Source organism: Lepidochelys kempii, chromosome 1 (genome assembly GCF_965140285.1).
Source record: "Lepidochelys kempii isolate rLepKem1 chromosome 1, rLepKem1.hap1, whole genome shotgun sequence".
Taxonomy (NCBI): Eukaryota; Metazoa; Chordata; order Testudines; family Cheloniidae; genus Lepidochelys; species Lepidochelys kempii.
Genome location: NC_136380.1, coordinates 58,076,901 through 58,100,447, shown reverse-complemented (window position 1 = coordinate 58,100,447; position 23,547 = coordinate 58,076,901). Strand labels below are relative to the sequence as shown.

General features: G+C 42.9%; 1 protein-coding gene across 9 annotated transcripts in view; it reads right to left on the bottom strand.

The window, feature by feature from the left end:
- RCBTB1 (RCC1 and BTB domain containing protein 1) overlaps positions 1-16,692 on the bottom strand; it is a 48,827-nt gene extending 32,135 nt beyond the window's left edge. For 3 of the 9 annotated variants that reach the window (XM_073343655.2, XM_073343645.2, XM_073343662.2), the window contains exon 1: positions 15,800-16,040. Coding sequence is in view for 4 of the 9 variants with exons in the window: in XM_073343689.2 (XP_073199790.1) it covers positions 16,444-16,512 (69 nt within the window). In the remaining 5 variants the exon portion in view is untranslated. Of the gene's footprint in view, positions 1-13,027; positions 14,066-15,799; positions 16,041-16,443 lie in introns of those variants that run through there. The other 6 variants (XM_073343627.1, XM_073343636.1, XR_012158856.2 and 3 more) reach the window with 5 other exon arrangements.
- Between the last annotated feature and the right edge of the window lie 6,855 nt (positions 16,693-23,547).

Sequence of the window (23,547 nt, the reverse complement as noted above, 5' to 3'; positions counted from 1 at the left end):
TCTATTATACCTAAAAGACTATGTTAAAAGAGTTAAAATTGCAGAGCCAAACACTCAGTTAAGAAGTGCAACCTATATCCTGTCCTCCTCAGCTCCTATCCAACCCCTTCCAGCTGCTCCCTTTCTTCCTCCCCCACTTTCTGGCTCCTGCAACCTCCCACCCCACAATCCCATTTTCTCCTCCCTCACTCCTCCCATTTCTCATCCCTCTGAATTCAAGACAGGCTTTCCCCCTTACCCCACCCCCCCCGTCCATGCTTCCCTGCTCTCACTGCTTCTACTTCGGGTGCCCAGGAAGAGAATCCCCCTACTCCCAGTTCCTGATACCATAGCATTTCAGGACACCAAGAGGAGTAATTGCAAGAAAAGTCCTGCTCAGTCCCTGCAGCCCTTAGCTGGAGCATGCTTAGTGCATAAAGAATCTTCAGAAGACATAGCTTCCAAACTTACAAGTCTGAGTTTTTTCAAAAATGTGTAACTTGGCCAAGTTTTGACTATTTTCCACACAGAGTAAATGAAGGTTAGTTACTTGTAACCATACTTTATGCAGAGTCAGTCAGCAAGTTCACACTCTGGGGATGCGCCAACTGGTGCAGCTTGGCTAGTGGAACTTCTGCTATCAGGGTCGATTAGAGTGCTCACATGCCCTTCTCCCCACTTCCCTAAATATTCTAGCCCATTCTGAGGGCATGGCTATCAAAAGGGCTTGGTGACACAAGTGGCCTCAGTTTCTTCCATCCCTATTACAGAATCCAGTGATAACCTTAATTGGGACTCCACAGAAGAGGGGAAGGTGGGCAGGGAATGGAAGTATGTAGAGTCCATCTCGAAGAACTACAGTTACAAGTAACCTCCATTTCCTTCAAGAATCCTCTGAATATTCCTACTCTTGGGATAGTTTGGCAAGGAGTACATAAAAGGTGGATGTAGGAACACTGAGTCCTAATTAAACAAAACAACTGAAGCACCACTTTGGCAAACTGTGCATCAGATCTGGCTGCCAAATCTAAAAAGGCACACTGTTTAGTGGAAGTGTGAGCTGAACTCCATATTTACATATTTCAATAACGGGAACATGTCTACCATATGCTACAGACGTAGCAACTGCACTGGTAGAATGAACTTTAAGAACTGCAGGAGGAGAGAGTGAAGAACTTTTATAACGGTCCTCTATATACTGTCTGACCCACTGACAGGGAATGGGCAGAGACAGCTTGACCCCTGACCAACATATGATATAAACAATGTAGCAGAGGACCTAAAGTCTTTAGTTCTGTTCAGATCAGAATGCATTCTCTGTGTCTAAATAATGTAATTTAGATTTGCCCTTACATGCCCATGGTTGGGGAAGAATACTGGTAAATTTACACACTGATTTACATCAAAAGTCTTAAGTTACCCCAAATTCCTTCCTAAAGTGAGGTATCAGATATCTGTTTAGAAGTATCTGATCCCAGAGGCTTGACTGACAAAGTTTCTTGTAACAGAAGAGCCTGAAGTCTTGTCTAGCTCTGTGGGGCTGAGGAGGGCCCCAAATAGTACAGTACGAACAAGAATGCCTTTCTCCTAGGCATTTCAGCACTGAACATGCACATCAGATGTGGCGAAGACAGCCGGGCATGACAAACACCCTTTAAAACAATGTTTCTTGATCTTCAAATCTACCATGATATTGTATAAGTAACTTACTTTAAATTGAAACTTAATCTAAACCTATTTCTAAAACGAGCTTACTCTAAAACTATTAACTACTAACTAATCTAAGAATGGAAAGATTATTTTATATCCATGGATCCCTGCAGTCTGGAGAGGTCTGTGTACATTCACCGTTGCAGTTGGAAGGAAGTGAGGCAGCAACCAGAGCCATGCTCCCTTTTATAGCCACACCCTCAGAATGTGTTAGAACATTAAGGGTGCAGGAGGGGTTTGTGAACATTCTAACCCGTAATACAACCAGAACACTGCACTGTCCAAGCTGTCAGTGCAACTCAAGAGTGTAAATATGTTCAGGACACTTGAAGAAAAGGCACCTCCCCTGACACCACACAATCTCACTGCCAAATTTTGTGTGTCTACTCCAACACAAAGAAGTGCTAGAGCTTCTCAATTAAACGGATTTAAGCATTTTTTCCAATATTATGGAGAGACACATTGTTTGCTCAACTCACACTTGGAAATGAACTAACTGCTCTAGCTGAAATTTTTCAAAAATTGAATGAACAGTTAAAGTTTGCAAGAGTTACAAGCAGCTGAAAACAAGTTCTTATAATGGCAAGTATTAGGCGACCTTAACTACAGCTGGCACTACAAACTCAGCCTACAATAAAACAAGAGATTATGTTCCTCAAAAAAAAAAAAAAAAAAAAATCAGATTGCGTAGCTACATTCTGTTAAATGCAGTATTATTGATTATAGTCCATCACAAAAGTTTCACAACTGTGCAGCTCTCAGTTATCAACTAGAGTTCTGACGCAGGAAGTCACTCTGAGTGAGCGGACCCCTGTATCTGTATGGAGCCTCAATGGAGTCAGTGGGTCTGCCTGTGCAGATTAAACACATCAACTACTAACTACTCCGACTCAGGAAGACTATTCCTGATCAGAAGCCAGAGTGACAGAAGTTGATGGTACTCAGAATTAAAGACATATGCGGTTGTAAAATGGGGAATACACTTGCCTCTGCCACGTAGAGAATGAAGAGTTAAATGTTCAGAACACTACACGAGGAAGTGCTATATAAAACCTAAAAATTACTTTCACATGAGATTAACACTATAAGCCAAGTCATGTAAATTATCTGGACTGGCTGTTTATGACTTTAGCACGTGGTCAAGTACCAAAATACAAATCTGAAAAATTTATTCTGGATGTTGCAAAATCTCACAATTTTAGGTGTTTTTCTTGAAGCCCCACATTCTTGAGTCAAGCTATTACATGAGAATCTCAGCTTTTTAAGATGAAAGTTGCTAGCCTGCATGGTTGTGCAGGAAAGACTGAAAATGAGACCCAAGACTAAATGCTTGAAAAACAAAGAACCCTTTTTTTAATGTCATGATTGGTTGGGGCGAGACACAATATCTGAATGCTCAGAGTCGACAATACTATCGTGCTTCATTCTGTGTTTACAGTCATCTTAGGCAAACTCTTCTTACCAGAGTTAGTTTACTGCAAAACCTCAAAAAATCCTTGAGATTTGGAAAGGAAAATTACATTAATTTAAAAGTAAGAGAAGGCCCACACTGAAGAGCCTGCTTTGTCCAGAGGACCTTTTGTAGGCTCAAAATGGAAGAAAGAATGAAAAGCAGATGCATGTAAATAGTTCAGTAGTTAGGAATGCAAGTGTCATCTACCACCCTGACCAGACAGTTTATAAAACTTTTAAAAACCTAACAAGACCCACTCTGCCACTGAAGCACTGTGTGACCTTGGGCTTGTCCCTTCAAATCTGAGAGACTTTGCTTCCCCTTTGTCTACTTACCTTGAGAGACAGTGAATCAAAGGCCACATTTATGATACAGAATTTTACCAACAAGTTCTCCATTGAGGATACTCTCAGTTCAGCTGCAGGAGCTAATTTGGCACTGATGGTAACTTCTGGCATCCTTACCTTACCTACAGGGAGGGCTGTCATCAATGCAGCTAAACCAATGGAAATGTTTCGGTGGAATTCTTTAATGCAGGGAAGTCCTAAATAAGCAGCCATCCTAGGTAAACTGTGACCCTAAGCTGCAGAGCAATGCACAGGACAAGTTTCAACACTCAGTTACTGTAAATAGTTTGTTATTGTTTTTTAATGTAAAAAAAGCTATGAAACCATGACAACCTTATCTCTAAATCTTTGACAAGATATTTAAAGGCTATAAAATCATAAGTATTCATGTACATGTTTTAAAGGGACACCTCCAACATCAGGTTAAAAAAAGTGACTAATAATGCAACCACCACCTAAAATTATAAGAGCAAAAAAGTTGTATGTTTATTTTATTTGTTTACTTTGTGCATTTGACCGTACTTTCAGTACTCAGTTCGTCCTTTTGCCTTCCTGGATCTTCACGCAGTAACAGGAATATACACATTTAGCTGTTTTCCTACCTTTTTTTAAAAAAGGCAGAAGTTGGCAAACCTCTCCGCAGCGAATTTAGTACCTGAAACTACTTTTAATTCATTTTTTAAAAGTTGACTACAGCAAAGATTTTTCAAAAATAGTAGCCGAAAGTAAGACTCCTAAATTCATAGTAAGGCATCTACCTCATTTTCAAGAGCACTGAGCACCCAAGAGGAGGCTGCTAGATACTCAGCACTCTTGAAAAAATAGCATAGGTGCCCACATATGGATTTAGGAGCCTAACTTTAGGCTACTATATCTGAAAACTGTGGCCTAGATTTCAAGTGTATATAGTCTCTATATAGTTATTACTCATTCCACAAAAGCTTGTTTACAAAGTTCTTTCAAAACTAAACACCAGAAAGACCTACACATTACTGTAATTTATACAGCTAAACAATGAGCTTGCATTTAGACTCTCTTAATCAGTAACAATTATCTATTGGAAGCTAGTTAGTTGCCAAGATCTAAAAACCCTCAGAATCGTTTACCAGCTTCGACAAATCTTTAACCTAGACTGCACACACAGCACCATACTTAGAATCACGCTCTCTCTTATAAACCATCACCTTTGATTTATACTGAATTCCTCTACCATTGCAGTCCAACATCCTGTTTACTCTATGTGAAGAGGGGAAAGGTCTATTCAGAGGATAACGTATCTCTTAGACCTCTCCAGCTGCAGAGGATATGCTATTTGTATTTGCTCCCAACTAAAGAAGCAGCTCCTGCTAGATACAAAATGGCAACCAAACAATTATATATAAGACTTTTACTTTTAAAACCAGTGGTTTTCAAACTGCGGGTCACAACCCAGTACTGTAAGACACTCGGTCGTGGCGGCTCTGGTCAGCACCGCCAACCAGGCCATTAAAAGTCCTGTCGGCGGTGCTGCCCAGCTAAGGCAGGCTAGTCCCTACCTGTTTTGACACCGCACTGAACCCCGAAAGCGGCCAGGAGCAGGTCCAGCTCCTAGGTAGGGGGAGCGTGGTGCCCATGGGGCTCTGCACGCTGCCCAGCCCCAAGCACCAGCTCTACACTCCCATTGGATGCTGGGGCAGGCAGGGGGCGAGGTGTCTGTGACCTAGAGCCACGCGGAGCTGCTTGTGCACCTCCACCTAGGAGCCAGACCTGCTGCTGGCCACTTCCGGAGCACAGTGCAGTGCGGTCCGCGGTGCCAGGACAGGCAGGAAGCCTGCCTTAGCACCCCAACTGCGCCGCTGACCAGGAGCCACCCAAGTTAAGCCCACGCCCCAACCCCATGCCCCGATCCCCTGCCCCTTCCTGCACCCCGAAACCCCCTCATCCCCGACCCAGAGCCTGCACCCCCAACTGAAAGCCCTGACCCCCTCCTGCACCCCAACCCAAGCCCAGAGCCCCCACACACACACCCTAAACCCCTCATCCCCAGCTCTGTTGGGTTGTGGGCATCAACACTTTTCTTCAACTGGGTCACCAGAAAAAAAGTTTGAAAACCACTCTTTTACACTATAAGTGCTTTAGGACAGATAGACAAATTTTAATTCAGCAACAAGCTTTGGGAGAGGAACATGATCAACTCGCTTGCTCAGAGGATTTTGAGTCAGGAATGCTGTAGCTCACAAAAGCTTATGCTCAAATAAATTGGTTAGTCTCTAAGGTGCCACAAGTACTCCTTTTCTTTTTGGGTTCACTGGTGTTATTCAGGAGGTCAGACTAGATCATCATAAAAGATTCTTCTGGCCTTAATCTATTAGGATTTCCTCCTACATGCATAGGTTTGGCAATCATGTACATTCCATTGACAAGCCATTAGGAAAGCTTTTTTTTTTTTCTTTTTTTTTGTTAAAAACTTTCTTCAGTAGATGAATTACTACCTTTAAATGTATTTGAGTTATAAAGATCACAGCAACAAACATAATTTCAACCCAGAACATGTTGCTTTCTATGAAATGGTGGTCTATGAAAGTACGTCTAAACTGCAAAAAACAAAAACAAAAACTCAAGGCAGCAAGTCTCTAAACCCCGGTCAACTGACTCAAGCTCACACTACCCGGCTAAAAACAACAGTGTAAATGTTTGGGCTGGGGATGGGCTCCAAAACCCAGTGGGGAAGGAGAGGGGTGGGGGAAAGGAGAGGAAATGAGGGTATTGGAGCTCAGGCTCCAGCCCAAGCCCGAATGTCTACACTACTATTTTAAGCACAGTAGCACAGAGCTGATCCAGACGCAGAGGCTTGCTGCCACAGGTCTTTTACTGCAATGCATACCCTTAGAATTCCTAGGAATTCATGGCTGACCTCTGAGTTTACTTGGCATATTTTCAGACAAACTACCCACATGATTCAAGAGATAGGCTCACATGAGATAGGCTCTTGTGCACACTCTATTTGGCACACAGAAGTAAAAAGACTGGAGGCGAACACTATAGGAATACAGACAAGCTTGAGCAATACAAGACCTCAAATCTACTCAAAGATGCAAAGTGCTATGGAAAAGAGGTTACAAACAGATTTGTCATGGAATGAAATTAAAGCTAAGTCTGCCTGTTATTTTCAAGAGTAGAAGGAATCCCTTGAGATCAACATTTTACACAGCAATAGCTTGAAAGGTATCTGGGCTCACTGAAACTTCAGATTCACCTTGCATGTCCAGGATTGATTGTCCACTGTTTTGTCAGTACACCTCTTAGCAGCCTTTATATTTTAAGGCTACCTCTAAACTACAAGCACTTCAGCAGCACAGCTGCAGCTATGAGGGAAGGGGTTTTTCCACTGATATAATTAATCCACCTTTCCAAGAGGCAGTAGCTAGCTGAACAGAAGAATTCTTCTGTTGACCTAGCTGCATCTACATTGGGGGTTAGGTTGAGCTAACTATGGTGCTCATGGTGTGATATTTTTCTTCTAATTTTTAAGTACAGACTAAGCCTTTGTCTAGCCCCTTGCTCCGATACTTAATATTTTTACAAGTGACCAATTTATTTACCATCTATTGGTGCTACCACCTATATGATCAAAATATTTTAAAGAACAGCTACATTGTTCTTTTATTAACTGTAGCACTCCTAACATTAACTGCAAATTTGGAAGTCTCATTTTAAAACATTTACTTTAGAGTGCAATCTATTAATATGGATATTTCTTTTCTGGCTACTGTAGTAAGTAACTGAAGACACCAGTGTGACTAACATGCACTCTCAAGAGGACTAAAAATTTACTGGCCATTAAGATGTGCTATTAACCATAATTGCCTATTTTACTATATGTTGGGAACAGCCTTCTAAAATGGACTCCTTATGTACCCCACTTGAGCATCTCAAGCAAGAAAGATACCATACATTACTCAACAAGGAGTCCAGTGGCACCTTAAAGACTAACAAATTTATTTGGGCATAAGCTTTTGTGGGTAACAAACAAAAAACTGGTTCTCTTCTCTTGATCTTCAGTTTAGTTTTCTATTCCACATCATATAATCTGATTTTATCCACGGATCTCTGACATGGGATCTTGTCAAATGCTTTTCCAAAAAAAAAAAAAAAAAAAAATCTAGCTCCATTATAGTCCCTGCATTTCTCATCCATAGTGGTAGTATTTAACAAGAACTCCAGCAGGTTATTCAAATATAAATTCCCTCTCTCTAAAAGTGTGATTGTCTAAGGCTTACCATTATTCTTCTTAAATTAGTTTCAAGAATTTTTTTCCCCTCCCATCACAAATGAGTCCTTTGCCTATAATTTTCTAGTTTCTTTCATGACCATTTGCTATAATGAAATTGTGTTTACCAATTCACAACCCTCAAATCTCTCTGAAATATAGTGACCAATTAAAAATTTACAGATGTCCTAGTTAACGGCTTCCTGCCTGCTAGGTGATATGAGAGTACAGTACCCTTTATTATGGTGGGTTTCCCACACCCACGTCACTGCAGTGGTTAGCTATTGCCAGTAGATGGTGCAGTTTGCTACAGTATTTTGTTATGAATTGGCATTTTTTTACATTAATGTCAGGGGCTCTTTTTGTTTTTGATTAAGCCTAAATTAATCAAACTTACTTTAAAGCTCATTATTTCACACTATCTGACCTACTGCTTTGACAGCTTTAAGAGCACCTAACTGTTTCTGTTAGTTTCTATTAGTTGTACACTACAACTTCCTCTGTTGTTGAAGGAAAATTAATTCCCAACCTGGTCACAGGTCCATCCTTTTCCTCTCTAAAGATAGTATAAAACTTCCATACAGGGGAATAAAAACTTGTTTTGGAAAGATGTCAGCTTATAGTTACGCCTGTTATCAAAGTAATGTCCCACTTAGTTTCTGAATCCTCTGACAGTGGGTGAAGCAAACCTTCCAGGAACTAGTTGGTGTCCCTAGCCTCTGTTTGCCAGAAGCTGGGATTGGGTGACAGGGCATGGATCACTTGATGATTACCTGTCTGTTTACTCCCCTTGAGGCACCTGCCATTGGCCACTGTCGGAGAACAGGATACTGGGCTTGATGGCCCTTTAGTCTGACTCAGTATGGCCGTTCTTATGTTCTATGTAGACAATTTGCAATATATTATTTTTGTCCCACCCCTCACCATGTTCTAAATACAACCTCAGATTCCTGTGCAAGGCTCTTTGCGTAAATCATTTTTTATTTTTGCAGGAACAGCCCAGAGGAAACTACACAGCTATGAAAGCATAGGGATGAATGCGCATCCTTCAGAATCCATCCATACTACGACAAATTGTGGAACAGGATAACACTTTCTGACTTTGGCCTCACCCATAACTATTTCACATTTGGGGACAATGTACAACTTCAAATCAGCAGCACTGCTATGGGTACCCGCATGGCCCCACAGTATGCCAACATTTTTACGGCTGACTTAGAACAACGCTTCCTCAGCTCTCGTTCCCTAATGCCCCTACTCTACTTGCGCTACATTGATGACAACTTCATCATCTGGATCCATGGAAAAGAAGCCCTGGAGGAATTCCACCATGATTTCAACAATTTCCATCCCACCATCAACCTCAGCCTGGACCAGTCCACACAAGAAATCCACTTCCTGGACACTACGGTGCTAATAAGAGATGGTCACATAAACATCACCCTATACCAGAAACCTACTGACCGCTATGCCTACCTACATGCCTCCAGCTTTCATCCAGACCACACCACACAATCCATTGTCTACAGCCAAGCTCTATGATACAATCGCATTTGCTCCAACCCCTCAGACAGAGACGAACACCTACAAGAGCTCTATCAAGCATTCTTACAACTACAATACCCACCTGCTGAAGTGAAGAAACAGATTGACAGAGCCAGAAGAGTACCCAGAAGTCACCTATTACAGGACAGGCCCAACAAAGAAAATAACAGAACTCCACTAGCCATCACCTTCAGCCCCCAAGTAAAACCTCTCCAACGCATCATCAAGGATCTACAACCTATCCTGAAGGACGACCCATCACTCTCACAGATCTTGGAAGACAGGCCAGTCCTTGCTTACAGACAGCCCCCCAACCTGAAGCAAATACTCACCAGCAACCACACAACAGAACCACTAACCCAGGAACCTATCCTTGCAACAAAGCCCGTTGCCAACTGTGTCCACATATCTATTCAGGGGACACCATCATAGGGCCTAATCACATCAGCCACATTATCAGAGGCTCGTTCACCTGCACATCCACCAATGTGATCTATGCCATCATGGGCCAGCAATGCCCCTCTGCCATGTACATTGGCCAAACTGGACAGTCTCTACGTAAAAGAATAAATGGACACAAATCAGACGTCAAGAATTATAACATTCAAAAACCACTTGGAGAACACTTCAGTCTCTCTGGTCACTCGATTACAGACCTAAACGTGGCAATTCTTCAACAAAAAAAACTTCAAAACCAGACTCCAACGAGAGACTGCTGAATTGGAATTAATTTGCAAACTGGATACAATTAACTTAGGCTTGAATAGAGACTGGGAGTGGATGGGTCATTACACAAAGTAAAACTATTTCCCCATGTTCATCCCTCTCCCTCCCACTGCTCCTCAGACGTTCTTGTCAACTGCTAGAAATGGCCCACCTTGATTATCACTACAAAAGGTTCCCCCCTGTGCCCCCTCTCTCCTGCTGGTAATAGCTCACCTTAAGTGATCACTCTGGTTACAGTGTGTATGGTAACACCCATTGTTTCATGTTCTCTATGTATATAAATCTCCCCACTGTATTTTCCACTGAATGCGTCCGATGAAGTGAGCTGTAGCTCACACAAGCTTATGCTCAAATAAATTTGTTAGTCTCTAAGGTGCGACAAGTACTCCTTTTCTTTTTGCGAATACAGACTAACACGGCTGCTACTCTGAAAACTACCTTATTTGGTGATCTTTTCCAGGTCCACTTTCATCAGAAATGTAACGTTTGATTATTTATTTGTATTGTGGCAACCCCTAGAGGCCTCAGTCCACTGTGCTAAACACTATACAAACATAAAGACAGTCCTTGCCTTGAGGAGCTTATATTCTAAGTATAAGAGAAGACACAACAGGTGAAAACAGACATGACAGGATTTGAAGGCATCATGGCAGAGGTCAGTTTTAAGGAGGATCTAGGAAGATTCTGAACTTCATCCGTGTATCAGATTCAGCATCGCACCTGAAGCGCACATTTTAAAAATTACTGTACCAAAATATTCCTGGAAAAATAGCATATGAACAAGTTAATATTTTCATTCTAGGCCCTCTCAAAAGATCAAACTGATGGCAAGCAATGATAAAGTCCTCCAGATTCCAAATATCCATTTTCATTCTTGTCATCTGATCCACTGACAAACAAACAATTTAAAGTAAAAGTTTTCAGGACCTGCAATGCTTTGTGTTCCACTATGGCAGAACTAGCCAGCAGAAGGAGCATAAGTCCATTCACTCCATTCCCAGGGCTGTGATGACATCTTTGAAATGATCCAATGTACTAGTGCTCAAACAAGGACAAAAACAAAAAAGCCATGGTAATTTCAGCTCCACTGAAACACAAACAAATGAACAAAAGTGTTCACCAAACAAAAGGAGGAGACTGCCGGGGAATAAAGCTGAAGCGTTTACACATTGTCCTGAAAATAAAAAATTTTAAAAACATCAGAGAAGCTAAATCCAGTATCTTTATTAACATCTGGGGAGGAAAAAAAAACCCAGATATCCAGATTTGTACAGATTGAACAAATCTGAAAAGACTGAACTGCTCATGAATTCTTCTCGTTAGTTTACTTTTCACAACAACATTTTGCAAGCTGATTGTCACGGATGTGCAGAAGGATCATTTGGGCAGTTAGGATTCCCTCTCCATCCCCTTACAAAGTCAATGCCAGAAATATTTACAAAATGCTTTCAACTGATTTTTTAAAACTATTCCTAACATTATTTTATAATAGAGATTAATTAAACTATACTTAAAAGGACACAATCAATTTAAACACACTTCTGCATGAAAATGGTGTACCTACTATCATTACAAGAAACACACCCAAGAGGACAAACTGAACAAGTCTTAAAACTTATATGCTTTGAGCATTTGTTAGTGTATTGTTGGTATATCCACTTCCACTGTTTCCCTCAATTGCACCCCAATCCTGCAACTGTTGTTCCTATAGTCAAAGCCCTGCATCTGCAGAGAAAAATTGGGAGGGTCGGAATTTTAGTCAGTTTCCTCTAGTTGTGTAGGTCTTTCATAAATTAACAGGGGAGAGAAACATCTTAAAAACCCAGAACAAAACAAAAATATGAAAATCTGGTTGTAAAACCGTACGAGTTGGCAGTGGGACTCAAGAGCAAGTGCAGTAACTGAAAGTTAACCAATTTTTAAAAAGAATTAAGTAGGGATACACCAACAAAAATGTGAAAATTCAAGCTTAAAGAGGGTCAGTCTCACATGTATGGCATTTCTTACTTTTGCCATTTTATAATAGCAACTTAAACATAAAGAAAGAGCAATAAGAACACAAAGATTGCCATTAGACATTTGAATCAGATATTTTTAAAGTGTGCAATTTCTCCTATACCACTAATTTATACTCTTTCCAAGTGTATTTGTTTGGTCTAAGGCTCTTTTGTGTTCCAAACATAAGCCTTACCATAAAGGCAGTTACTAGAATACAATCATATGTTTAAACCCCTGCACATTGCCGCTTTATTTTTAAATATCCTCCACTGACCAGTGTGGAGATGAAGTTTGTTAATTTTACACTGATTAAACATTCCTAACTATTTGCCTTGAGTAACTGCAAGATAGATAGATAGATAAATAAAATGGGGTCAGCATTAGATCCTAGGTTATTATCTATAAACAGATATAACTGTTTTAACAGATTTAACTATATAAAGTACTTAAGTACTATGTTGAATGCCAAACATTTTTATATCGTATTATGGCTACAATATGCTGATTTTTGTTTAGCTGACTCATCATTACTTCTGAAGCAGCCCAATTATCCTAAATAGCTCCTAAGACAGTATTTATTTCAATTTGGCTAAACACAGAGGAAGTAATTTTAAACTTATTGTTTGTCCCTTCTATGGATTGTTTTCCCAAGAAGATCAATGATGAATTTGGTTCTCAAAATGTACAGGTGTTTGTTTACAATTACCTGAAATTTAGAAGGGTGCAATAACCCCTCTCTTATGTTACGTTCCTTCAAAAACTTTTGGGTTGCTCCATGACTTCTCCTAGCCTCTGCTATGTAAATATGAGGGAGAGACAAGGCTCTTTTTATATTTAATTTGTTAGGATCCTTTCATGTGCAATGAAAGCTATAATGATACAAATGTCATCTCTCCATTCACTCCTATACTAAGATTCTTTAAAAGTAGGATCCCAAAAACCTTTATATGAGGGAAAAAAATCCTGTTCCTTAGACTAAGGGTTTACGTTAGAAAGGATCTGAAAACCTTAATTACCCACCTGAGTGGAAGTTTTACAACTCTGTCATGACTGCAAGAGATGGAAGGCGGTGGTCAACAACCACTGCATCACAGATGTCACTTGAAGAGACAGACTTATTACAGAAATGTCCAAAGTCCAAATTTCTCAAGAAATTACATCTCTATTTCCATGGAGCAGGAAAGAAGGATGAGCTGAACAAAAATATTTAGCTAGCAGACACTGTGATAGTTGCTAAGGGAAGAAAAAGTGTTGGAAGGAAACTTCCAGCATAAATGAAAAATTCAAGCATGTTATCAATCTAAGTACCAGCACTATAGAAAGCAAACACTTATTTCATTTAAAAAGCATCTGTGCTCATAGGATTAGAGTAAGAATCCTATGATGGTGGAATCTCCATCCTTAGAGGTTTTTAAGGCCTAGCTTGACAAAGCCCTGCTGGGATGATTTTGTTGGGGTTGGTCCTGCTTTGAGCAGGTTGTTGGACTAGATGACCTCCTGAGGTCTCTTCCAACCCTAATCTTCTATGATTCTAAGACGCTTGCATACCAGGAACAAGGGAACAACCTCCCAGGACTTTTGTAACCCTACACTCTTATATGGCTCTTTGGTGAAAAAGTTATATGCTTCTATACTGGCCAATACAGTTCAGAGTCTGTACAGTAAATATAATGGTTTCTTTATCTTATACAACAGCAATACTCTAAATTATGACATATTTCATTATCTTTACTACTCAAATTTGGAAATAATAATAATAATATAGCTTAACCAATTTATTTGAGCATAAATATTTAAGCTCAAATAAATTGGTTAGTCTCTAAGGTGCCACAAGTACTCCTTTTCTTTTTGCAAATACAGACTAACACGGCTATTACTCTGAAACCTGAATAATATAGCTATCACAGCAAAATAACATGGTTGTTAGTGTCAAGTACCTTTCTGTGACTAATTACCAGTTTTACTCTCTTCGGTACTGAATCAGGTACCTACTCCTTTCAGAAAACATTCCTAGAGTAACAAGTTTTAGAGTGGTAGCCATGTTAATCTGTATCAGCAAAAACAACAAGGAGTCCTTGTGGCACCTTACAGACTAACAAATTTATTTGGGAATAAACTTTTGTGCGCTAAAACCCTCTTCGTCAGATGCATGGAGCCTGATGAAGTGGGTTTTAGCCCACGAAAGTTTATGCCCAAATAAATTGGTTAGTCTGTAAGGTGCTATATGTATTCCTCTAGTAGTGTGTTCTGACACATTAAGTATTTCCTGATCTTTCCTTCAGGTAATCACTGGAGAATTACTCAGGTTTCTGCCAGAAGCTGGCTTACTAGTGTTCTGCAATGCCATCCAGCTAATCCCAGTTTGATTGCTGGCCTATTCCTTTATAAATTAAGAGTACTGCAGTCATAAAACATTCATCCCTTAAGGGTGAAGAAGTTATTTATGTCATCCATCTATGGACATGCATTAACAAGTACTGAAGAATCCTGTGGAGTTCTCTGAAGAAAGAAGGGTTCAAGAACTGAGGTCCTTGATGGAGAGAAAGGTAAAGTGGGAGGCAGGAGAGAACAGAAAGGGCAGTACTTAAAGTTCAATGAGGGAAGTGGAGGACACCCCAGAAAAACATGAGAGATTTCATAAGACAGTCACGTTCCAAAAAAGTGTAAGGAATTAAAACAAGTATTTTAAACTCTAAGAACATTCAGTCTTACAGTGCAGTGAAAGGGTAAAGGCTGTCACTTCGTCTTTAACTCACTCCTGTTATATCCAAGGTAGCACAATTCTCTATTTATGGGGGAGATATCGGAACAGTGCATGGCTTGACATACCATATATGCTAAAATGGCTACACAATACAGGATAGCTGCAGTGCCCTAGGCAGAGCATCAGCCTTAATTTCAATTTGAATGTCATGGAGTTCAGGGTTTAAGTCAACTATATCACACGAACCTAAGTTCTTGTTTTTTCTTTTGTGGCAGTCTCAAAGAGAGCCCTGTGCATTAACAGATATTTGCTCACCCATGAGCTTAAGCACAAAGCTCTGTAAACTGTTTTTCATTCCCGTTTTTCCTAGGTTTTACTGGAGCACCCAAGAAACAGCAAGAACTAGTTCAGATCCAAAGCAAACACCCCCTCTTACATGTCTCCCGCAGAAATTTGGGGGGGGAGGGGAGGTGCAACCCACCCAAACCCCCAGGTAGAGAAAAGGCGCCTCCAGCGCTGACCCGCCAGACACAGGCCATTCAACCTGCTCCACCGCGGCGCCCGCCCGGGGGTCGCTCCGGAGCATCTGTAACAACCAGGGCCCGGCCCGCCGGAGCCGTAGCACAGCAGCGCCGAAATGCAGCCACCTCTGGGGAGAGCAGCCAAGGCCAGGAGGGAGCTATAGACAAGGCACCAGGCAAGGACCAGCCCCCACACAGAGCGGGGGAGATCAGCCCCCACACAGAGCAACCCGGGGTCAAAGGCTCTGCCCTCAGCAGCTACCCGCCCAGTCACCCCCCTTTCCCACGCTCTCCCCACCATCACCCCAGACTTCCCCGAAACCCCCGCTAGGGCAGAGCGCGGCCCGGCCGCAGCCAGCCCTACACAGACGCAAACCAAGCAGTTGTTGCTTAGGACCCCGAGCAGCCTGGGGGTGGGGAGGGGGGTATTAATTTGCGCTGCATGCAGAGGGCCCCCCCCCACTAGTTACGATCCCTGCTCAGGGCCGCCCGCGGGTTAGCAGCGGCGCTGGGCCGGTCCCGTTACCGGCGCTAGGAAGCCGCAGCAGCCCGCACCCCGCCGGATACCTGAAAATGAGCTAGGAGCGTCCTGCTCGGCCGAGCCCCGGCCCGCGGCGGGGGGCAGGGTCGCTGCTGCCCCGAACCCGCCACCCCGGCAGCGCGCGGAGCAGGAGGCTGAGAGCCCGGGGGACGCTGCCGCGACCGATCCAGATCACGCGACGGGAGGGGGGCGAGAAACCCAACACTCGTCACGTGCTCCCAGAACCCCGCCCCTTTCCCTGTTCGGGATCCGGCTGCAAGGAACCGAACTCCTTCTCCGGGGTCTCACGCGGAGAATGACAGGTCCCGCCCACTCTCACCGCCCATTGGGTGCTTGCCCCGGCCTCAGAAGCGGACGAGTCTGAGGCGCTGCGCTCTGATTGGCCGGCGGGGTCAGCCTCTGACAAACCTTAAAGCAAGAGCGTAACGGACCGCCTCTCCGCATGCGCCGTGGTTGTTATGTAGTCGGGGAGCCCGGAAGCAATGTCTCCGCGCCACCGTCGCCGCGCGGGGAGCCCGCGAGCTGGCCAGGGGCAGAGCGCGCCCGGCGCGTAACCTTTGCCCCTCCCCCCGCGCTCGCCCGGCGGGGGGGGCGCCCCCAGTTCCCCGCGGGGGGGGGGACACGGGCTGGAGGGGCGGGGGGGGAAGCCCGGGGTGGGGCGGGCGCCTACCAGGTGGTGTTTCCGGAGCCCTTCAGACGCTCCGCGCGGCAGCCCCGGGGCCAGAGCGGCGCTCGCCATCTCCCTGGGCGCCCCGGTCAGGAAGGGTCTGCCCCACGTCGCACGGCAGGGCTTGGCTGTGGCCGGCCCTTTGCCCTGCGGCTGGAGTTGCGGTGGGGAAAGCGGGCTGCACTGAGCCGGCTTTGTCTGCCGGCGCTTCCTACTCCCGGGACAGCTCTCCTGCTGGGCGCGGGGTTGCTATGCAAACAGCCTGGGCAGGAGCAAAGAGACTGAAGGAGGCTTGGCTTCCTCTGCAGGGATAAGTTAGCAGCCTTCGACCTCGAGCGGAGCTCAGCAGCGTCGTATAGCATCAGCAACATCGCGTTTGCTTACTTAGAAAGTTAACATTTTCTAAAACTAAGAACCCAGTGACATACCCCAGGATACAATCTGGAGTGATGGAGAGCTGTGTCCCCTCAGTTCTCCAACCCGGGGTGCCTTTCTCACTGCTCAACTGAGAGAGCAACCACTCCTGGTCTGCTCACACAGTCTCCAACATGTAAATCACTCAGCTATATTGTAAAAGTCCGGTAGCCAGCAACTCTTGAATTTCACTGCAGGGCAGCACCAGCAAACTCCCAGTCCCAGACTTTCCCCCAGAAATGTATGTCTTATACTTCCGAGCAACCTTCTGGACACTACACGCTCATATGAAGTCCATCATTTAATTAATAGAAAATTATATACACAAATCCGGTTATCCCAAATGAAGTTTCCCAAACACTTCAGTCCAAACACACCAGTTTAGATAATACATTTGTTTTAACTACAGAAAGATAGATTTTAAGTGATTACAAATAAAGAATGATTAGGGGACTGGAACACATGACTTATGAGGAGAGGCTGAGGGAGCTGGGATTGTTTAGTCTGCGGAAGAGAAGAATGAGGGGGGATTTGATAGCTGCTTTCAACTACCTGAAAGGGGGTTCCAAAGGGGATGGATCTAGACTGTGCCAGTGGTAACTGATGACAGAACAAGGAGTAATGGTCTCAAGTTGCAGTGGGGGAGATTTAGGGTGGATGTTAGGAAAAACTTTTTCACTAGGAGGGTGGTGAAGCACTGGAATGGGTTACCTAGGGAGGTGGTGGAATCCCCCTCCTTATAGGTTTTTAAGGTCAGGCTTGACAAAGCCCTGGCTGGGATGATTTAGAGGGGGTTGGTCCTGCTTCGAGCAGGGGGTTGGACTAGATGACTTCCTGAGGTCCCTTCCAACCCTGAAATTCTATGATTCTAAATAAAAAGGTAAAATGCAACTAATATCTAACTTAACAAGCTAAGTGAACTTTAAGCAAAGGTCTCTCTCACCATAAGTTCCAACAGTCTTAACTGGCTGAATCCTTCAGTCAGCATCTCCCCCCTTCCCCGTGCTGCTTCCTTTCAAGTGCTGATGCCATTAGTATAGAGAAAGGGAAGGATGATTTGGGGTGTCTGCCCTCTCTTCTAAGAGCACTTTGTTTTGCACAAGAATCATCTGGGGAAAGTCTGTGTGGACAGGAACCTTAAGGTGCTTCTTTATCAAAATGTAGACTTTTTGCCTACACCCTCTTTCCTGTGGAAGACTGGCCACTGAATCAGATGATGGTCCACTTGATCTTGAGACGTTGATTAGCCTTTTGTCTCTGGGGAACTGGTGTGTGACTGCCCTCCAAAACATGGCTTAGTAATATCATATAGTGGAATCGGATTTTACATACAGCCACACATTTTACCAGAACCATAATGATCAGCAAATAATATGTTTTAAAATGATACCTCATAGGGCATACTTTTTACAAAATGTATCATAGTCCTATAAGGGGGTGAAATAGGGGTACCCTCCCTGCAAGCAACATGATTATTCCCACCTGCCCCACATCTTGAGTAGCATGTCCCTTCACTGCTGCAGGTTATGGCTCAGTATACTCACCCCCATACCTGTAGCTACCCAGCTGTTGTAGGATGGCCTATGGATTTTCACTTGTTCTAAACATCTCTTTGAAGAATAAAGGTGTCAAAATGTTCAGCTAATACAATGATACAATGTTATTGAGCATTCTTGGACAAAATAACACTTGTTATACTTCTGCTGTGGTTCTTTTTCAAATTTGTTGTAGAAGGGAGAAAATATTTGAAAACAAACTAGAAGGAGCTCTCCTGTTGACATAGTGCTGTGCACTCTACCACTTATGCTGGCGTAATTTGTGTCACTCAGAGGGGTGGAATATTCACACTCCCTGAGCGACATACATTTTGCCGACTTAAGTGGTAGTGTAGACATAGCCTATGAAATCTCTAGTACTACAATTTGGATGTCTATTCAGCTTGAAGGTGTGTTATTAACAATTAAGTGCATAGGGCAGTATTGGCCATTGCTTATTTATTCAAATGTCTGACTGCATTTGTCTGAAATTCTAGGCATAATACAGCTATAGATGGAATCAATGCCATGGTCATATATAGTGCCCATCTATAGAAAGGGAAATAAGGACAACCCAGGGAATTACAAACCAGTCAGCTTAACTTCTGTACCCGGAAAAATAATGGAGCAAATAAGTAAGCAATCAATTTGCAAAACATCTAGAAGATAAAAAGGTGATAAGTAACAGTCAGCATGGATTTGTCAAGAACAAATTGTGTCAAACCAACCGGATAGCTTTCTTTGACAGTGTAACAAGTCTTGGGGGGGTGGGGGGGAGAAATGGATGTGGTATAGCTTGACTTTAGTAAAACTTTTGATACTGTCTTGCATGACCTTTTCATAAACAAACTAGGGAAATTAAACCTAGATGGAGCTACTATAAGGTGGGTGCAAAACTGTTTGGGAAACCAATCCCAGAGAGTAGTTATCAGTGGTTCAAAGTCATGCTGGAAGGACACAGTGAGTGGGGTCCCACACGGATGAGTTATGAGTCTGGTTCTGTTCAGTATCTTCATCAATGATTTAGATAATGGCATAGAGAGTACATTTATCAAGTTTGGATGATACCAAGATGGGAGGGGTTGCAAGTGCTTTGGAGGATAGGATTAAAATTAGGGTCGTCAAGTGATTAAAAAAATTAATCACCCTCACCTGCTGCCCCAATCCAGAGCCTTCACCCAGCGACCAATCTCCCTCCCAGAGCCTGCAACCCAATCCCCTGCCCCAGCCCAGGGCCTGCACCCCAGACCTCTTCCCCGCACCCAAACTCCCTCCCAGAGCCTTAGGCAGGTGGGGGGTGGAGTTTGGGAGCGGGCAGGTTCTGGGCACCACCAAAATTTCTACAAACCTGCCACCCCTGGTAGCTGGTGTTGCAAGATATTTACGTGCCATACATGCTACAGATTCATATGTCCCTTCATGCTTCGACCACCATTCCAGAGGACATGCTTCCATGCTATTGATGGGTTCTGCTTGATGATAATCCAGAGCAGAGCAGACTGACGCATGTTCATTTTCATCATCTGAGTCAGATGCCACCAGCAGAAGGTTGATTTTCTGTAGTTTCCGCATCAGAGTGTTGCTCTTTTAAGTCTTCTGAAAGCATGCTCCACACCTCGTCCCTCTCAGATTTTGGGCAGCACTTCAGATTCTTAAACCCTGGGTTGAGTACTGTAGCTATTTTTAGAAATCTCACATTGGTACCTTTGCATTTGTCAAATCTGCTGTGAAAGTGTTCTTAAAACGAACATGTGCTGGCTGGGTCATCACCCAAGACTGCTATAACATGAAATATATGGCAGCATGCAGGTAAAATAGAGCAGGAGACATACAATTTTTCCCCAAAGGAGTACAGTCACAAATCTAATTGACGCATTCTTTTTTTAACGAGCATGATCAGCATGGAAGCATGTCCTCTGGAACGGTGGCTGAAGCATGAATGGGCATACAGATGTTTAGCATGGCATGTAAATATCTTGCAATGCCGGCTACAAAAAGTGCCATGTGAACACCTGTTCTCACTTTCAGGTGACATCGTAAATAAGAAGCAGGCAGCAGTATCTCCCGTAAATGTAAACAAACTTGTTTGTCTTAGTGATTGGCAGAAGTAGGACTGAGTGGACTTGTAGGCTCTAAAGTTTTACCCTGTTGTGTTTTTGAGTGCAGTTATGTAACCAAAAAAAAAAAAAATCTGCATTTGTAAGTTACACTTTCACAATAAAGAGATTGCACTTCAGTACTTGTATGAGGCAAATTGAAAAATACTGTTTCTTTTGTTTATCATATATTTGTAATCAAATAATATAAATTGAGCACTTTGTATTGTGTTGTAATTGAAATCAATACTGAAAATGTAGGAAAAATTCCAAAAATATTTAATCGCACTTATAACAATTGAAATTTCTTAATCGCAGTTAATTTTTTTGAGTTAATCACATGAGTTAACTGTGATTAATTGACAGCCCTAATTAAAATTCAAAATGATCTGGACAAACTGGAGGAATAGTCTGAAGTAAATAGGATGAAATTCAATAAGGACAAATGCAAAGTACTCCATTTAGGAAGGAACAATCAGTTGCACACATACAAAACGGGAAATGACTGCCTAGGATGGAGTACTGCGGAAAGGGATCTGGGAATCAACAGTGTAACACTGTTGCAAAAAAAGCAAACATCATTCTGAGATGTATTAACAGGAGTGTTGTAAGCAAGACACAAGAAGTAATTCTTCCGCTCTACTCTCCACTGATTAGGCCTCAGTTATAGTGTTGTGTCCAGTTCTGGGTGCCACATTTCAGGAAAGATGTGGACAAATTGGAGAGAGTCCAGAGAAGAGCAACAAAAATTATTAAAGGTCTAGAAAACATGACCTATGAGGGAAGATTGAAAAAATTGGGTTTGTTTAGTCTGGAAAAGAGAAGACTGAGAGGGGACATGATAATAGGTTTCAGGTACGTAAAAAGTTGTTACAAGGAGGAGAGAGAAAAAAAATTTCTTAACCTCTGAGGATAGGACAAGCAGCAACAGGCGTAAATTGCAGCAAGGGCAGTTTAGGTTGGACATTAGGAAAAACATCCTAACTGTCAGGGTGGTTAAACACTGGAATAAATTGCTAAGAGAGGTTGTGGAATCTCCATCATTGGAGATTTTTAAGAGCAGGTTAGACAAACACCTGTCAGGGATGGTCTAGATAATACTGAGTCCTGCCACGAGTGCAGGGGACTGGACTAGGTGACCTCTCAAAGTCCCTTCCAGTCCTATGATTCTTAGTCCAGTATCCTGTTTCAGACAGCAACCAGTACTGGATTCTTCAGAGGAAGATGTAAGATACTCTGCAGCAGGTAGATGTAATATAATCATTGTAATACAGCTCACGAAACAGGACATCTGAACATGAGCTATACCTGTAAATCTTAAAGGATAGAAGGACCTCTACAACCTTCTCTCAGCCCCTTCTCTCTTGGATCCTTCAGTGAGCCCCCAATCAAACCCTCTTCCCTATGGAAAGTAGGTGGATGTTGCAGGATGCCGTGAAGGTCTCCAAATCCAGGTTCTGCCATATAGAGTGCACTGCAATAGTCTAACCTTGGGAAGTTCCACCTCCAAGAGAAAAGGACACAACCTACTTACTATTTGTAAAGCAGCAGAGCCTATGCTCCATTGTGCTAGGCACTGTACACATTTACAACAAAAAGACTGTCCCTTTCTGAAAGAGTCTATTTACCAAGATTATGCTTGCTTCCTAAATTGGTCTTCTAGCCTCATTGTCATCATTACTCCATAGCTCCAAGAATTTATTTCTTTTTCCACTCCCATGCTTTTTGGTCACACATGGGATAACAAATGTTTTACCCCCTTTTTAATCTGCTATTTTCTGCTGCTGAATATGTGCACTTTGTCATATACACAGAGATTCTCCCAGATTAATCTTAAAGTGTGGCAAATAAACCAAGGATCTAGATTTTGGAGTGAGATAGGTCTTTTATTCCTGTAAAACTAGGATACCCTAGCCATTGTGAAGAGCTTGGTATAATGGAGATCAGAAATTAATGTTGTGTTTTTATCCTAGTCCACATCCAAAACCACTGCATGATTATCAGCTTCTGCTCATGAGGGACCTGGGACTGTAATTACACTAGTATTTGGGATCCCAATTGAAGTACATTACTAGTGATTTGAAGGGAAAATTTACATAACTCCTGCCAGGCTGTAGCCAATTATATTTGTCTCTCACAGACACAGCAAGCCTCACCCTTATACAAACTTTTAGCAAAGAAATAAACATGATTTGTAAATAATGGCTTTTAAACTTCATTAAAACAGATCAAAAAGCCACTAATTGTTCTTGATTTCCCTGTAGAAACCAAACTACAGTGTAAGCAATTCTCCATTTTTGTAGCTCTGATGTGAAGCCTCCCTTCTTATTTATCAGATTTAGGTGCCAGTCCTGCACTGAGCTTTGCATGTGCACAGGATTCTGCCTGCACAGACTTCACTGTTGGATTGTAGACTTAGGCCTTACTCACACTACACAGTTTTGTGGACAGAACGGTGGAGGTGTATGCATAACAATGTTCCTCCCACTGATTTAACTGACTGCTACACCAACCTAATAAAATCACCTCAACGAGCAGAATAGATCTTTTTCTGACAAAGTTAGAGCGATGCAGTGTCAGTGTGGACACTGCACTTGCTTATGTCACCCTAAGTGGCCTCCAGGAGGTGTCCCACAATTCCCATCATGACCGCTCTGGTAAGCAGTTTCTATTCTGCTGCCCTATAGCCAGGTATACAGGCATGTGCCCCTCCTGCTTTAAAGCCCCAGGAATTTTTGAAATTCCACTTCCTGTTTACTCAGCGTGGACAGCTCACATTGCATCTTCCCAGCTGACCATGCTGACTTTCTGCAGCAAATGGGCTCCCATGTGGAGTACACTGGAGTTACTGGATCTGTGGGGAGAAGAGGCTGTACAGTCACAGTCCGATACAGCCATAGGAACTTTGACACTGATGAGCAGATTGCTTGTGGCACAGATGAGAAGGGGCATGAAAGGGACATGCAGCAGTTCCATGCTAAGATCAAGGAGCTGAGGCAGGCGTACCAGAAGGCAAAGGAGGCCGACCATTGCTCTGGTGCAGTGCCAAAAACATGCCACTT